Raw genomic sequence first — 19,143 nt, forward strand, 5'->3', positions numbered from 1 at the left:
ACAAGCACATATAAACAGATTAAACTTGCACGGTTCTAATATGCACAATAACATTTAGCCCGCTTCAGAAATGGAAACTGAAGCAACAATACACTTGCTTGACCTCAAAACAACAAAATCCAACTACAGACACAGCTTCAATACATTTAAATAAGAAGAAATCAAATAAGAAGAAATCAAGCCACCAACATTCTTAAAAACCAGCAGCCATCACACATCACACATATGCTACCTATGCAGTGCGTGACATTTGTATGTAAAAATTACTACCAAGAAGAGCTGAACATGGTCATCAACACGGCACAAAAGAATGGATACAATAGCAAGGTTGTACAGAATTTACACTCAACACCATTAAAATAAGATACTAACAGAAGACAGCAAAAATAAGAACAATCCAGATATACTAGCACATAACTGTAATACATAATGCATACCAAACTCATCGTAACACAAACACAAAATGGCACACCACAACATAACATAACCAGTTCACACACGAAATTAATAACTTCTGTGCGAAGTATAGGAGACAAATTGCACAACTGAAAAGAAGTTAACGGCCGGCCGGTGTGGCCGAGCGTTTCTAGGCGCTTCAATCTGGAACCACGCGACCGCTACGGTCGCAGGTTCGAATCCTGCCTCGGGCATGGATTTGTGTGATGTCCTTAGGTTAGGTAGGTTTAGGTAATTCTAAGTTCTAGAGGACTGATGACCTTAGATGTTAAGTCCCATAGTGCCCATCTGAACCAAAAGAAGTTAAAAATCGTGAAGCGAAAGAAAGATAAACGGAATGCAGCAGTTCAGGAATACATGACTCAAAATGTAATGGATGCAGCAGTAAATACATCCCAAGAAAAAAAAAACAAAAAAAAAAAAAAAAAAAAAAAAAAAAACACATGATGAAGGAATTAGCTGAATGTACCAGAAATCGGTAGATGTGATGTATGCGTACAGGTAAACAAATGATAACAATTTCATAAAAATTGGATGATTTATTCAAGAGAAAGAGTTAACAAACTGAGCAAGTTAATAATGCGTTCGTCCAAGTCTGGCCCTTATGCAAGCAGTTATTTGGTTTGGCGTTGATTGAGGGATAATACGCCACGTTTTGTTCAGTTGACACGTTAGTACGTTAAAATCCTGAGCTGGTTGGAGGGTCCTGCCCATAATGCTCCAAACGCTCTCAGTCAGTGAGAGATATGGCGACCTTACTGGCCAGGGTTGGGCTAGGCAAGCTCTAAGACAAGCAGTAGAAATTGTCGCCATATGCAGGCGGGCATTATCTTGCTGAAATTTAAGTCCAAGATGGCTTTTCATGAAGAACAACGAAAAGGGGCATAGAATACCGTCGAGATAGCGCTGTGCTGTAATGGTGCCGCGGATGACAACGAAAGAGGTCCTGCTATGAAATGTAATGGCACCCCAGACTGTCACCCCTGGTACGATATTGCTGTACTTGTGTTATTCCGAATTACTATAAGACGTTCCTTCAGACTTGCATGCATGCTTGCTATCAGTCAATACCCAACCGAATAACTTCTTACTTAAGGACCAGAGGAGGACCAATGCGTTATTGACTTGTCCAGTTCTGTTAAGCTCTTTCCCTTGAGTAAATTATCCAGTTTTTCTGAAATGTACATGTACATCACAAATACTGATTTCCGTCCTGTTCGGATAATTCCTTTGTGGTATGTCATTCTTTTGTTTTCTTAGTGTGAATATTGGGATGACTGCAATAAATATTAATGTCAGGTACAAAGAACACATAAGGACATTGAAGAGTGAATGTACCTATTCTCTGTATGGAGAACATAAAGTAAAAGAAACTCATCACCACACTGAGATAAGAACCAACATAGTAGTGTTATGCCACAATAACAAACTCCAGCAAGAGTATGATCCAGAATGTCTCAATTTGGTTTTCAGAAACGCTTTTCAACAGAAAATGCTATATATGCTTTCACTGATCAAATATTAAATGCAATGAATAACCGAACATAAAGTAAAAGAAACTCATCACCACACTGAGATAAGAACCAACATAGTAGTGTTATGCCACAATAACAAACTCCGGCAAGAGTATGATCCAGAATGTCTCAATTTGCATTTCAGAAACGCTTTTCAACAGAAAATGCTATATATGCTTTCACTAATCAAATATTAAATGCAATGAATAACCGAACATCACCCATTGGGATATTTTGTGATCTCTCAAAGGCTTTTGATTGTGTGAATCATGAAATTCTTCTAGATAAGCTTAAATATTGTGGTATGATTGGGACAGTGCACAAATGGTTTAATTCATACTTAACTGGAAAAATGCAGAAGGTTGAAATTAACAGTACAGATAGTCTACAAAAACCAGCAGAGTCCTCTAACTGAGGAGGTATCAAGAATGGTGTCCCACAGGGTTCAGTCTTGGGTCCCTTATTGTTCTTAATATACAGAGTGTTACAAAAAGGTACGGCCAAACTTTCAGGAAACATTCCTCACACACAAATAAAGAAAAGATGTTATGTGGACATGTGTCCGGAAATGCTTAATTTCCATGTTAGAGCTCATTTTAGTTTCGTCAGTATGTACTGTACTTCCTCGATTCACCGCCAGTTGGTCCAATTGAAGGAATGTAATGTTGACTTCGGTGCTTGTGTTGACATGCTACTCATTGCTCTACAGTACTAGCATCAAGCACATCAGCACGTAGCATCAACGGGTTAGTTTTCATCACGAACGTGGTTTTGCAGTCAGTGCAGTGTTTACAAATGCGGAGTTGGCAGACGCCCATTTGATGTATGGATTAGCACGGGGCAATAGCCGTAGCGCGGTACGTTTGTATCGAGACAGATTTCCAGAACGAAGGTGTCCAGACAGGAAGACGTTCGAAGCAATTGATCGGCGTCTTAGGGAGCACGGAACATTCCAGCCTATGACTCGCGACTGGGGAAGACCTAGAACGACGAGAACACCTGCAAGGGACGAGGCAATTCTTCGTGCAGTTGACGATAACCCTAATGTCAGCGTCAGAGAAGTTGCTGCTGTACAAGGTAACGTTGACCACGTCACTGTGAAACGTCCCCTTAGAACAATTTTACACCAGACTGTGCTTAACCTGACACACAATATTATTTAGCGCAACGCAATCTGACTATCAAAGACCCCTGCAAAAGAATGGCCCTGAGTAACATTAAACTATACCTTTCAGAAATCACTTACCTCACAAAAATCTTCATTACTCGAACTACTGCAATACAGCGAGGGCCACTACTGCCAGCTAAATAAAAGATTCAAACTACTGAAGGCACTAACTACTGATAGGGATAGTTAGCAAATGAAAGATATTAATAGAGAACAAACAATGTACTTTACCTTAATAGTCATAATATATGATATCCAGTATTACAAATTTCAAATCTCCGCCATCTCTCTCCCCACATCCACCACTCCTGGCGTCTCACCTCCAACTGCGCAACGCTACGCGCTGTTCACATCCAGCTGCCGCTGCCTAACACTACAATGGCAGACAACAATGCAAACTAGCCACAGACTGCACACAGCACAGCCAGTGATTTTCATATAGAGCGCTACGTAACGTTACCAATAAGAGAAAACATAAACAGCCTACTTACAACTGTGTGGAGAGTGCTACGGGAGAACCAGTTGTTTCCGTACCGTGTACAGCGTGTGCAGGCACTATCAGCAGCTGATTGGTCTCCACGGGTACACTTCTGCGAATGGTTCATCCGACAATGTGTCAATCTCATTTCATTGCAAATGTTCTCTTTACGGATGGGGCTTCATTCCAACGTGATCAAATTGTAAATTTTCACAATCAACATGTCTGGGCTGACGAGAATCCGCACGCAATTGTGCAATCACGTCATCGACACAGATTTTCTGTGAACGTTTGGGCATGCATTGTTGGTGATGTCTCGATTGGGCCCCATGTTCTTCCACCTACGCTCAATGGAGCACGTTATCACGATTTTATACGAGATACTCTACCTGAGCTGCTAGAACATGTGCCTTTACAACTACGACACAACATGTGGTTCATGCACGATGGAGCTCCTGCACATTTCAGTCGAAGTGTTCGTACGCTTCTCAACAACAGATTCGGTGACCGATGGATTGGTAGAGGCGGACCAATTCCATGGCCTCCACGCTCTCCTGACCTCAACCGTCTTGACTTTCATTTATGGGGGCATTTGAAAGCTCTTGTCTACGCAACCCCGGTACCAAATGTAGAGACTCTTCGTGCTCGTATTGTGGACGGCTGTGATACAATACGCCATTCTCCAGAGCTGCATCAGCGTATCAGGGATTCCATGCGACGGAAGATGGATGCACGTATCCTCGCTAACGGAGGACATTTTGAACATTTCCTGTAACACAGTGTTTGAAGTCACGCTGGTACGTTCTGTTGCTGTGTGTTTCCATTCCATGATTAATGTGATTTGAAGAGAATTAATAAAATGAGCTCTAACATGGCAAGTAAACGTTTCCGGACACATGTCCACATAACATATTTTCTTTCTTTGTGTGTGAGGAATGTTTCCTGAAAGTTTGGCCGTACCTTTTTGTAACACCCTGTATACTAACCAGTTGCCACTCTATATTCATGAAGATGCAAAGTTAGTTCTTTTTGCTGATGGCACAAGTACAGTAATCACTCCTAAAAAGCAAGAATCAGCTGAGGAAATTGCAAATAATGTCCTTCATAAAATTATTAAGTGGTTCTCTAAATGGACTCTCACTAAATTGTGAGAAAACACAGTTTATACAATTATGTACAGTAAATTACATAACACCATTGATAAATATAGACTATGAACGGAAGTCTGTTTCTAAGGTAGAATACTCAAAATTTCTGGGTGTGTGCATTGATGAGAAATTGAATTGGAAGCAACACATCGATGATCTGCAGAAACAGTTAGGTTCAGCTACTTATGCTATTAGGGTTATTCCAAATTTTGGTGATAAACATATCAGTAAATTATCCTACTATGCCTATTTTCATTCACTGCTTTCATACAGCATCATATTTTGGGGCAATTCGTCATTAAGAGAGAAATAATTCATTGCACAGAAGCGTGTAATCAGAATAATAGCTGTAGCCCACTCAAGATCACCTTGCTGACATTTATTTAAAGAACCCGGGATATTCACAGTACCTTCGCAATACATTTATTCACTTATGAAATTTGTCATTAATAAGCCACCCCAATTCAAATATAACAGCGAAGTGCATAGCTACAACACTAGAAGAAAGGATGATATTCACTATTATCGATTAAATCTCACTTTGGCACAGAAAGGAGTGAATTATGCTGCCACAAAAATCTTTAGTCATTTGCCAAATAGTATTAAAAGTCTGGCAGATAGCCAACCAACATTTAAAAGCAAATTAAAATAATTTCTGAATGGCAACTCCTTCTACTCAATAGATGAATTCTTAAATGTGAAGTAGTAACTGTAAAATAGGATTAATTGATTATTTTGTGTAGAGAAAACTTATGTTAAAGTGATAAGTTTCACATGATTACGAAATGTCGTATTCATGATCTATGGAACAAGGATTAATGTATGAATGTATGTATGTATGATACATGAAGTACTTTGCTCTCCTACTGCCGCCGTTCAAACACTTTTCATATACGTTCATCTCACTGACACGCGAAGTCCCGACTAGCGTCGACACTTCGGAGTTGCTCGTTCGCAGTTGTCGACTCATAACCATCTGCCCTTGATCAAAGTGGTTTATGTGTGTGAATATCCCGATTTGTAGCCCATATCGTATCTACAATGATTCTTCATTCGCGTCTGCTCCGCTTGTATACGTCGCATTCAGGCTTGCAGTAGGAGTGCATTAGTATTTCTAGCCAGGTGGGAAAAATAGTGATACTTGTCTCCATTGAGATTGTAACAGTAGATTAACCTGAATGTTCTGCATCATTTTGCATTTACTAAATACTGTGATGGGCGGCGAACGGAATTTGAGTGGATGCCGAAGTAGATATTTAAGATAATTCTCATTTGTTGTGCCATCTCGCTTGCACATTTTTGTAATTCGGTTACGTGTTTCGACCACTCTGAATCATCTTTAAAAAAAATGGTTCAAATGGCTCTGAACACTATGGGACTTAACAGCTGAGGTCATCAGTCCCCTAGAACTTAGAACTACTTAAACCTAACTAACCTAAGGACATCACACACATCCATGCCAGAGGCAGGGTTCGAACCTGCGACAGTAACGGTCGCGCGGTTCCAGACTGAAGCGCCAAGAACCGCTCGGCGACTGCGGCCGGCAATCATCTTCAGATCTAAGTAATTGATCCAGAGTGATCGAAACACGTAATCGAATTAAAAGAGCATGCATCTGAGACGTGACAATAAATGTGAATTATCTTAAATATCTACTCGTATACAGTTGTTGAATTCTCTTAAGACGATTATGTCGACAATAGTGGAAATGAGGAAGTTCTCGCTTCATCACTTCTCCTTCAAATCAGTGCTTTCATGGTTTATTTAGGCCCAATGACAAACTCAATTTGTCAGCGTATCTCAAAAAGGTTATCACGGGAACACCTCTGCTTGCTTGGGATCTTCAGAACAAATTGGGGTCATTTAAAAATGGATTAAATACTTGCCTGAAAAGTAATCTTGATTGCCATACTTCTTTTACAGTGCTATATTTTAATCTTAAAACATGCTGAGATCGACGATAGTCAAAGTGGATATTTATTAAAGCTCTGGGCTAAAACATTAATTAGACAATAGACATAAATGGGCTACTTCTTTCCTCTGGTCCCATTATTCAGGGTCTCGAATGAGGGAACAAAATAGTTCAAACGGCTCTGAGCACTATGGGACATCTGAGGTCATGAGTCCCCTAGAACTTAGAAATACACACATCCATGCTCGAGGCAGGATTCGAACCTGCGACTGTAGCAGTCGCGCGGTTCCAGACTGAAGATCTAGAACCGCTCGGCCACATCGGCCGGCAATGAGGGAACACATTTTTGTTTACTGGGCACTGATGTTCTAGCCGAGGGCTGAAATAAATGTCAATATTGCTACTTTATGGCTTGGGAACATAGGTCCAGCTGATGTTGTTGCAACAATATTAGACTGGTGATCACAAGAAGGACTTCGGCTTATAAGTGTGTCGCATCATGAGGTACCTGCGTCGGATGGAGAATGGCAATAGTCAGCTTCAGCGACCATGCCATGCTTGGGGTCCAAGAAAGGAAGGTAGACTGAATTAAATACGAAATGGTGGATTGATATCTGGACACCCTTTCGTTGGGTTAAATTCCAAGAATGTGTAGGTGTTAAGTTGTATAATTGTGTTTGAACAGTCTCGGCAGAATTCCAGAGTACCAAATTGGAGAAGAAAGGGAAGACAATTTTGTGGCTGGAATCAATAGGATATGGATAGTTCATCTGGGGCTAGTGTGTTTCTTACTTTGTTCGTGTAGATGGCAGAGGTTTTTCACAAAGAGAACAGATCGCAGCACGAGACCTCAGAAGAGGAAACAACGCCTTTGAGTTAATTCTTTTTGTGCTCTGTGTATCGTGACTGTGTATCGCAGTTGAAACAGAAGTGGCTGGTGCCTCCTGTGTGCAGGTCTGCTGGGGCCGGCGGCGGCTCTGGTGGTGGTGGCGCTGGTGGGCTGCGACACGGCGGTCATCGTGGTGATGCTGGCGCTCAGCGGCTTCTGCATGGCCACCAACTGCTCCGGCTTCTACATGAACATGCAGGCCATAGCGCCCAACTACGCCGGCACCATAGTGGGGGTCGTCAACACCTTCGGCAACTTGTCGGGTATCATCGTTCCTTACGTCGTCGGTGCATTCACCAACGCCAACGTACGTCTCCACCTCTTCCGTCAACAAAGTAACGGTATAGAATCATGTAGAGAGTCCTCGGGATTGTTACGACATACACATACTGGCTTGAAGCAGGTGACATTATTTGGCCAGAACCTGATAAATAATCGTCTCACTTAGGAGAGCGACAGCTAGTATGTGTGCGATAGCAATTCCAAACTGCCTAAAGAGAGAGAGAGAGAGAGAGAGAGAGAGAGAGAGAGAGGTATGGAAACCAGAATTCGTAAAAGATTTCTGTAATTTCTAGTGATTTTACACGTAGCATTTAAACTTCTTACGATTTTGTCATATGATGACATGTTGGAGACCGTGGCTGTTTTTGAAGACAAATGTTGATGGTGTTAGGACAGCAACCAGCCACAAATTTACTTTGAGTTCCTTTATTCAAAGGAAACCGTTACCGGTTTCGAATCGTTGCGATTCATCATCAGACGGTTTACACGCTTTCTTTCTGACATTTGGTGTGTTTTTTATACATTAATTGTCCTAAAATATAAATAAAACATAATTACAAACACGCCACACACAGATGGTTGCGTTGCAGATTTTCGTTGCATGTGACTTACGTGAAACGTCGGTTTCGAGTGATTGTTTCCATAACGTTCATCCAATCGATGTAAATGCATTTCCACTGCATCCTCGTTGTTGCACACGTAATAGTTCTCACTGTACACTTTAGATTTGTCACTGAGATCATTCCAACCACACACCACATGTTTTGGCACATACAAAGAGTTTACAAACATATGGGTGTCACAGATGCTATGATATATCGTAACATTTGACAATGATGTCCTATGTTTGGAAAGGATCATACATTCTTTTACAAAACTGTAATGTCTTTTACATTAGTACAGAGAGAGATTGAATTTTTTTTATCTGTTATTGCTAATTTAATTATAAAGTTTTTTATATATATTTAGAACTGTATAGGTAAAATAGTATATTATTTTATTACATTTGGCAGCATGAGAATTATAGTGACATATAAATTTTCTACTTGATCTGCAGATAGGTGTATTAATATTATTTGCTTTGGAGGCTGGAAAGTAATTTTTGGAAATTTTTCAGGAAAGGGGTGTTAGCCAACTCTGTTTGTTCGTTAAGGATATAGTCTGGGGTGCTGTTTTTGTGTGTGTGTGTATTTCTAATTTTTCTAGTATATTCATAGTGGCTCCTTTTTCTGTTAGAGGCAAAATCTTTAAGTTGTCCTCAATGTTTCCCACTGAATGGCTTTCTTCAGCAATATGGGCTGCAAATGCTGATTTGTTCAAGTTACCAAGTCTTAGAGCGTCAATATGTTCTTTGTATCTAATTTCAAAACTTCTGCCTGTCTGTCCAATGTAGAATTTTGGGCATGTATCACATTTGAGTTTGTATATTCCTGACTTACGGTAGGGACTCTTGGAGGTGTTTACATCATGGATTACTTTTTGTTGTAATTTATTATTTGTGGAAAAGCTGATTCTGATATTTTTCTTCTTTTTAAAAAAGTTTGCTATTTGGTATGAAAGTGGGCCTATGTATGGGAGGGTAGCATATTTAGGTTTGGCTTCAGTGGCACACTGATTTGGCTTGAAGTGACTGCTGTGAAGTGGATCTGTGGGTTTTGTCTGCATTTTGTTGTGGAGTTTCTCTATTATTGTGGGTTTATATTCATTATTATGAGCAACTGTTTTAATTATATTGATTTCATTTTGTTGGTCTGTGTCACTCATTGGTACTTTTTTAATTCGGTGTAGCATCGTTCTGAAATATGCCATTTTTTGTTGGCGGGGGTGGCAAGATGAGTTGCTAATACTGACATCTGTGGTGGTAGGTTTTCTGTAAATACTGAATTGATGTTTATTGTTACTATTGCAAATTTTCAGGTCAAGAAAGTTAATGCTTTTATTAGTTTCATGTTCAACTGTGAATTTAATATTTTTGTGCATTTTGCTAAGATCTGCTGCTAATGTATCTATTTCATTGCTTGTACCATCAAAAAGCAGTATTGTATCATCAACATATCTACTGTAGTATATTATTTTGTTTGAGATGTGCTGGTTGGCAGAAAAGAATTTTTGTTCTATATGGTTGATGTAAATGTCAGCCAATATCCCAGCTAAGCTACTTCCCATTGCCAAACCATCATGTTGTTGGTACAGTTTGTTGTTGAAGCTAAAGTAATTATGCTCTAGAATAAGTGAAAGTATTTCTATGAGTTCACAGATCTCTGCAACACTAATTTTCTTATATTTAAGCAGATTGTTTCTTATAATGTTAATAGTCTCTTTTACAGGGATGTTCGTGTACAGGTTGACTATGTCTAGTGATGCTAATTTAGCTGTAGGTGGGATGTGGATGTCTTTAATTAAGCTTATCAGTTCATGTGTGTTATGTATGGTGTAGTTATTTTCAAATAATATTTTCAAATAATATTAATACACCTATCTGCAGATCAAGTAGAAAATTTATATGTCACTATAATTCTCATGCTGCCAAATGTAATAAAACAATATACTATTTTACCTATACAGTTCTAAATATATATAAGAAACTTTATAATTAAATTAGCAATAACAGATAAAAAAAAATTCAATCTCTCTCTGTACTAATGCAAAAGACATTACAGTTTTGTAAAAGAATATATGATCCTTTCCAAACATAGGACATCATTGTCAAATGTTACGATATATCATAGCATCTGTGACACCCATATGTTTGTAAACTCTTTGTATGTGCCAAAACATGTGGTGTGTGGTTGGAATGATCTCAGTGACAAATCTAAAGTGTACAGTGAGAACTATTACGTGTGCAACAACGAGGATGCAGTGAAAATGCATTTACATCGATTGGATGAACGTTATGGAAACAATCACTCGAAACCGACGTTTCACGTAAGTCACATGCAACGAAAAGCTGCAACGCAACCATCTGTGTGTGGCGTGTTTGTAATTATGTTTTATTTATATTTTAGGACAATTAATGTATAAAAAACACACCAAATGTCAGAAAGAAAGCGTGTAAACCGTCTGATGATGAATCGCAACGATTCGAAACCGGTAACGGTTTCCTTTGCTGTCCTAACACCATCAACATTTAAACTTCTGCCAACGGCTTGCCGCAGCGGTAACACTGGGTCTCGTCAAATCACCGAAGTTAAGCGTTATAGGGCTAGGCTAACACTTGGATGGGCGACTGTCCGGGTCTGCTTAGCGCTGTTGCCAAGTGGGGTACTCCCAGCCCTTGTAAGGCCAATGGAGGAACCAGTTGCCCGAGAAGTAGCGGCTCTGGTCACGACAACCCACAACGGCCGGGAGAGCGGTGTGCTGACCACATGTCCCTTCTAAAAATACAACAACTTGCAAAGTAGGTTAGAAATCAGATTAATAATGTTGCTCACGCAGGCGTTGTTCGCTTTATCGGGCAACAACAAAGTTATTGAAACTTCCTGGCAGATTAAAACTGTGTCCCGGACCGAGACTTCAACTCGGGACCTTTGCCTTTCGCGGGCAAGTGCTCTACCATCTGAGCTACTCAAGCACGACTCACGCCCGGTACTCACAGCTTTACCTCTGCCAGTATCTCGTCTCCTACCTTCCGAACTTTACAGAAGCTCTCCTGCGAAACTTGCAGAACCAGCACTCCTGAAAGAAAGGATACTGCGGAGACATGGCTTAGCCACAGCCTGGGGGATGTTTCCAGAATGAGATTTTCACTCTACAGTGGAGTGTGCGTTGATACGAAGCTTCCTGGCAGATTAAAACTGTGTGCCCGACCGAGACTCGAATTCGGGACCTTTGCCTTTCGCGGGCAAGTGCTCTACCATCTGAGCTATCGAAGCACGACTCACGCCCGGTACTCACAGCTTTACTTCTGCCAGTACCTCGTCTCCTACCTTCCAAATTTTACAGAAGCTCTCCTGCGAACCCGGCAGAACTAGCACTCCTGGAAGAAAGGATATTGCGGAGACATGGCTTAGCCACAGCCTGGGGGATGTTTCTAGAATGAAATTTTCACTCTACAGCGGGGTGTGCGCTGATATGAAACTTCCTGGCAGATTAAAACTGTGCGCCGGACCGAGACTTGAACTTGGGATCTTTGCCCGCGAAAGGCTAAGGTCGCGATTTCAAGTCTCGGTCCGGCACACAATTTTAATCTGCCAGGAAGTTTCATATCAGCGCGCACTACGCTGTAGAGTGAAAATTTCATTCAACAAAGTTATTGACTGTGGATGGTATCGTCAGACTGGAAATAATGAAGTCACTGTTTAAAAGTCATTAATTTTGGCACTTATCTTGAATGGATTCCCACGTAGATTTCGTCAAAGTTGTTATGGCTCATCTTGTTGACTCTAGGGTGATTCCACTTTGACTGCTAGAAGGTCCAGGTCTGTATTTTAGCAATATTTGAAGACCTAACAAATGCATTTTTCAGGAAATTCTTAATGATCAAACAATCCCAGATCAGAACAATGGTATGGCAGAAATAATTTTTGACTTGGTGTTCACGATCAACAGTTTTATTAAACTTCTTGTAAATTCACATATACTTCTTCTTAAGTGTCACATCATCAACCAAACACTTTTGTATCGATCTTCATATATTTAATTTCCACTTTAACTAAACACAAGACTTGACTGTTCTTTTACAAAGCGAAGTAACAACTTAACTTCTGCAAAGTGAAACAAAGACTGCACTGTGCGCATTCGCGCCAAAACGGTTACAAGTAAGTCGAAGATTATGACAGTCTCACAGAAATGAATACACACAAGAACCATATCACTGTAATATATCGACAAATCGGAGTACCTATGCATTAATAAAACCAAATGTCAATATTGTCACAAAAATATGTTTGTTACTTCGCAGAAAAGTAGTACGATATTACTGGTACCGAGAACTGGGGTTGCAGTGCCGTAATGGTAACGTAAATAAAGAACCATTACACCCTCCATATCCACATCCAGTGATGCTTGTTGGCTGAGGACGATACGACAGTCGGTCGGTACGTTGGGCCTCCCAAGGCCTGTTCGGACTCATTTTAGTTATTTATACGTCTTTATTGTATTGGACTTTTATCTGTACCGTGCCCTGTTACGTGTACACAACCACGTATCTACATATGTGTTGGTTTACAGGCTCATCTTTCTTTAGATAGAATAGGACCGAGAATCAATGATGATTCCTTGTCAAAGATTTTGGATTAAAGTCATATTACAGTCCTTGATTAGACAGCCGTCAATTGTGTTTAATATAGCGCTCGTCTAAATATAGCAGAACCTTGCCAGTTCGGCCTCGGATGATCCGACTCCCCGCTTAGTCCGATCATCCTATTTCCGGCGATTGTTTTTCGCTATAGTCAGTCGATGGCTAATAGTTTGCGATTTGGTCAGTAGGCGGTAGATCATTGATAATTGCGGAGTTACATCAGTTTTAACATGGAACAACTTGTTTCCAACTCGCTTAATAAGCGTTATTGAACACACATATGTTTTATAAATTAGCGAAAGTGTTTCTCCTGCATGCAATATTAGAGTGCGTAAAACTAATGCCGGCCGGACTGGCCGAGCGGTTCTAGGCGCTACAGTCTGGAACCGCGCGACCGCTACGGCCACAGGTTCGAATCCTGCCTCGGGCATGGATGTGTGTGATGTCCTTAGGTTAGTTAGGTTTAAGTAGTTCCAAGTTCTAGGGGACTGATGACCTCACAAGTTAAGTCCCATAGTGCTCAGAGCCATTTGGACAATTTTTTTTTTTAACTAAATTATGGCATCAGCTATAAACGTAAACAAGTGACGCTGTCTTCAGCGGAGAAACTGAAAGTGCGTAGGGGTTGGCATAAGAACTCTTAAGGACTGGAGAAAAAAAAATAGGAAAACACTTTAATGTCGTATAGTAAGACTGACGTTGAGAAAGGACAGAAAATACGCTTTGTGGGTGTGGTTTGAACAGGATAGAAAAAGCACTGAATGAATTTACTCTGAAATTTGAAAATTTAATTAAAGAGCTTAAGCTGGCCCCTGATCAAGTGTATAACATTGAGAGTCTGAAATTACGAAATGTTCTCTACGAGAACTCTACATGCACAAAACGAGTCTGCAACAGCTACAAATACTTGCCAAAGGTAGAACAACTATTGCTCTCTGTAGTAACGCTAATGGGAGACACAAGATGCAATTGTTTGTGATCGGAAAAGCAATAAAACCAAGGGCGTACAGAAATATTAATATGGCGTCACACACTGTATATTATCATAACAAAAAGTAAACATGGGTGGAATCTAGCCTGTTTATGGAAAGGTTTTATGACCAGTTCGGCCATACAGTTTAAAAACAACTAAAAGAAAAAAGTTTCTAAACGTGCCGTGTTGATATTCGACAGTGTGACGTCCTATCCATCTGGAGATGAACTTGAAAAAGGTGAACTAAAGGCTTTATTTTTTCCTGCCAACGTAACATGCCCAATCCAACCCATGGACGAAGCGGTCACTGAGTGGCTGAAGAGACGATACAGTCGGAAACACATAGCATCGATTTTAGAGAGCACACAAGAAAGCAAGAGCTTGTTTCAAACGATGAAATCAATAGAGGTGAAATGTATATAATTACCGAAGTGTGGGAAGAAATTCCGGCGTCAACGCCTGAAAAATCTTGCGGCAACCTGTGGAAAAAAATCAAAAGAAGCGATAGAAGAGAACCAACATGAAACGGCCCGTGCAACAAGCGATCAAAGTCAAGCCGTAGACACTCCAGCGACTTTGAGAGATGTGGAAACTTTGCAACCCGACGTTGGCAGAGTGATGTGGGTGAGCGGATCAGTACACCTGACGCTGACTGCACAACGGAACTAGAATTAACTGTCGACCAAATCACTGACGCTGTTACTCGAAGAACCAATTAGAAGGAGAAAGATGTTGACTACGAAGACAATGCACCAACGGCTCGAACGTGACATACAGATCCTAAAAATGTATTGGAAATTGCCTTCCAATACGTCGAAAATCCCTACGTCTGCCCAATTAGAGATTTTGTGGAGTAGTAAATGGCAGAACATCGTGTCCTGCTTAAGAACATAATATTTTTCAGTGTATGATTCATTATATTTTGAACAGTTCAGTGTTAATCAGTTGTGTGTCAATGTAGTATTGTAATGAGGTATGTGCAGTTGTTAAACTTTCACTCACAGTAACAATAGCTTACCATACGCTACAGATACAGACGTGTTTTACAGTACAGGCAATACTGTACATTACATTTTCGTGTAAGAGTTTTTTAGCGTGTGGACATTTTGTTTTCGTTTTGTTACTGTTTTAACCTGGAACAACCTCTCAGACAGTACTTCCAGTTCAAAATTAGAGTCTTACTGTATTGTAAAGTTATGTCTGGTCGGTAAAACTATTCTTCTGACAATGCGACCTTTTTGGCATGACCTAAGGAACACTGCATCGAAATTCGCAGTAACGCAGGAACTGCAACATCGTATTTATCCGCCGACACCAGGCAAGCGACTTTCAAGAAAAAATTTTCCCCTGTACGGCGATATACATAATGCTAGTACGAGTACAGTTTGTCGATACATCATTGATGACGTATGGAAGTTTGGAGGTAGCCGTGAATTGTGCTTGGATAGCGAAATGATACGCCGTCACGGTAGCTCAGCGTGTTCGGTCGGAATGTTAGCTACCCTCTAATAATAATAATAATATTAAAACCAACGCTCTGTTAATCGATCAACGAAGTACTTGAACAAGCGTTTTGGGATGTCCGCCCCGAAAAAAGAATAACGGAAGAAATGAGATCAACCGAAAAAAAATAGTAAGGTGATTGCTCCCGATAAGCGCGAAATCTGGGTTCGATTCCCGGTCCGGTACAAATTTTCGTTGTTTGTTATTCCATTAAACAGCTGATGATTATCCATATTCGCAACTGCGAATACATTTCACGTATTTCGTAATGGCTGTAGTTGCCGCAATGCCTGTTCCTTTAAACAACACTTATTACTCGCTTAAAACATATTTTGTCCACTCGTTTCAAGTCCGCAGCTCGTGGTCGTGCGGTAGCGTTCTCGCTTCCCACGCCCGGGTTCCCGGGTTCGACTCACGGCGGGGTCAGGGATTTTCTCTGCCTCGTGATGACTGGGTCTTGTGTGATGTCCTTAGGTTAGTTAAGTTTAAGTATTTCTAAGTTCTAGGGGACTGATGACCATAGATGTTAAGTCCCATAGTGCTCAGAGCCATTTGAGCCACTCGTTTCAAAATTCAGAGGCATTGATTTAGTACTTTCCGTGATCATTACAATCCTTCTTCTTTTCAACATCACCGATTGTTGTATTGAATATTCATGAAGATACAAATTTAAAACAATGTTTCTCATGTATACTTTCAGAAATATTCACAGCTTCATGAGCATTTTAGCTTCACAAACGCTTAAAATTGGTTTGTTTTACCACAGACTGCAAATAAAACTGCGTACTCGAAAACATGCATGTAGATTGTTTCGTGACCAGTACGTAACTGATAACAACATTAACATCAACATTTCAATTTTCTACAGTTTTCTTTCATTATTAGTAAACATAGCCGCTGAAAATTTGACACGTTTTCGGAATTCTTCCTGTGGTAGACGGGCGTCGTTCCGGTGAAGATTTAAACCAGTGACGCGGAATTCCCGTGCCACGTGCTCGTCCGATCTCTCCGTGCAACAAAGAAAACACAAAACCAACACTCCATAGCTCGTATTAAAGTTAGTACTACAAAAATCGTTAACATTCATAGATATTCAACAGCATACGTCACAATACATCGTGGAATGCTACAGCCCAAACTCTGTTACCACTACAAATTCACGTCGGTCATAGACACCATCAGGTGAGACATCAAATGAATATGCCTTTTTCTTGAATCTAGTTCATCTAGAAAGGAACTGCAACAACAAAAACCAGTAGTTCAGCGAACGGCCCATTCATTTTGCAGATAGAAAGAAAGTGAACATTTGATACCCCACCATCATATCTATCCTTACCCTTGGGTGTCGTGTTCACAAGCTCTAGTTTGCAGTATTCAGGAGAAGGAAGCTAGACTGAAAAGTAGAGCGTGCATCCGTTAGCTAGCTGAAGATACTATTTAACTAACGAGGCGGACTTGGCCAAATTTGACAGAAAACAATAGATTCCGATTGCGTCATGTGTATTGTTATTATATGCGTGTGATTTGCTTTCCTTTTGACTTTAGAGTTTAATTCTATTTTGATTATGGAGGAGATTATCTGTGGGAAATGCTAGACATCAGTTGGAGCCGATGTACTAACTATACTATTTGCAGAGTTTGTTTTCCAATCTAGTCGTCATACCTGACAGACTTATAAAAATAGTTGGAGTGCCACAGGGTGTTTCTGAATGATGTGGGAATGACCCTGTCTCGTGGATTAAAGCGACGCTGGTGACCTTTAGTTAGACATCTAATGCTGCAGAGAATGGTACAGAGAATTAAGCTACGTCCGCTAGTAATCGCTTGTGATCAGATCAGCGTTGCAGGACGACAATCAGCTTAGCAGGACGTCCCTTCATCACGGGTGTATTCTGGTCGCAACCGTAATTGGAATTTTGTGTGACGCCAAGGAAGCTCCGAAAAGTGACGAAAGGAACGTTCCAGACCAAGTTAGGGTTTAACATCCGGTCGACGATGAGGTCGTTACAGACGAGGCACGGTGTAGAACTCGAGTAGGATAGGGACTAAAATTGGCCGGGTCCTTTTCCAGGCAAGCAATTTGTCATTTACCCTAAGGATGAAAGGAAATCAATACAAGAAGTAGAAGCCGCCCCTACCTTTTAATACTTTAAATCAGAGCATAAAATTTATAAATTCAAAAGTATTCAGGTAATGTCGACCTTATCTAAAAAGTGGTGGCAGAATTAACAATGGTAAACGAAATGCATTCAAACCAGTCTGAATGCGATAGTGGGGGAAGGGGGGGAGGCGGGGGGTTACCAAGATGCTGAGTGAAAAAAACGAAAAAGAAGCCTAATGGCCACGAAATAAATATACGAACAGCAGCCTTGTTGCATTCCAGGTGTCCGGATGACGGGATGATGTTGTTGTTGTGGTCTTCAGCTTTGAGACTGGTCTGATGCAGCTCTCCATGCTACTCTATCCTGTGCAAGCTTCTTCATCTCCCAGTACCTACTGCAACCTACATCCTTCTGAATCTGCTTAGTGTACTCGTCTCATGGTCTCCCTCTACGATTTTTACCCTCCACACTTCACTCAAATACTAAATTGGTGATCCCTTAATGTCTCAGAACAAGTCCTAACAACCGATCCCTTCTTCTAGTCAAGTTGTGCCACAAACCCCTCTTCTCCCCAATTCTGTTCAATACCTCCTCATTAGTTATGTGATCTAACCATCTAATCATCAGCATTCTTCTGTAGCACCACATTTCGAAAGCTTCTATTCTCTTCTTGTCCAAATTACACTCCTGGAAATGGAAAAAAGAACACATTGACGCCGGTGTGTCAGACCCACCATACTTGCTCCGGACACTGCGAGAGGGCTGTACAAGCAATGATCACACGCACGGCACAGCGGACACACCAAGAACCGCGGTGTTGGCCGTCGAATGGCGCTAGCTGCGCAGCATTTGTGCACCGCCGCCGTCAGCGTCAGCCAGTTTGCCGTGGCATACGGAGCTCCATCGCAGTCTTTAACACTGGTAGCATGCCGCGACAGCGTGGACGTGAACCGTATGTGCAGTTGACGGACTTTGAGCGAGGGCGTATAGTGGGCATGCGGGAGGCCGGGTGGACGTACCGCCGAATTGCTCAACACGTGGGGCGTGAGGTCTCCACAGTACATCGATGTTGTCGCCAGTGGTCGGCGGAAGGTGCACGTGCCCGTCGACCTGGGACCGGACCGCAGCGACGCACGGATGCACGCCAAGACCGTAGGATCCTACGCAGTGCCGTAGGGGACCGCACCGCCACTTCCCAGCAAATTAGGGACACTGTTGCTCCTGGGGTATCGGCGAGGACCATTCGCAACCGTCTCCATGAAGCTGGGCTACGGTCCCGCACACCGTTAGGCCGTCTTCCGCTCACGCCCCAACTTCGTGCAGCCCTCCTCCAGTGGTGTCGCGACAGGCGTGAATGGAGGGACGAATGGAGACGTGTCGTCTTCAGCGATGAGAGTCGCTTCTGCCTTGGTGCCAATGATGGTCGTATGCGTGTTTGGCGCCGTGCAGGTGAGCGCCACAATCAGGACTGCATACGAC

At 41.5% G+C, this 19,143-nt stretch overlaps 1 protein-coding gene across 1 annotated transcript in view; it reads left to right on the forward strand.

Moving 5' to 3' along the window:
• The window catches only part of LOC126176711 (sialin-like), a 189,098-nt gene that overhangs the window by 142,148 nt on the left and 27,807 nt on the right, over window positions 1-19,143 (forward strand). Inside the window, exon 8 of the mRNA XM_049923877.1 lies at window positions 7,631-7,872. Coding sequence (XP_049779834.1) covers window positions 7,631-7,872 — 242 coding nt within the window. The remainder of the gene's footprint in view (window positions 1-7,630; window positions 7,873-19,143) is intronic.

Source organism: Schistocerca cancellata, chromosome 3 (genome assembly GCF_023864275.1).
Source record: "Schistocerca cancellata isolate TAMUIC-IGC-003103 chromosome 3, iqSchCanc2.1, whole genome shotgun sequence".
In the NCBI taxonomy this organism is placed as follows: domain Eukaryota; kingdom Metazoa; phylum Arthropoda; class Insecta; order Orthoptera; family Acrididae; genus Schistocerca; species Schistocerca cancellata.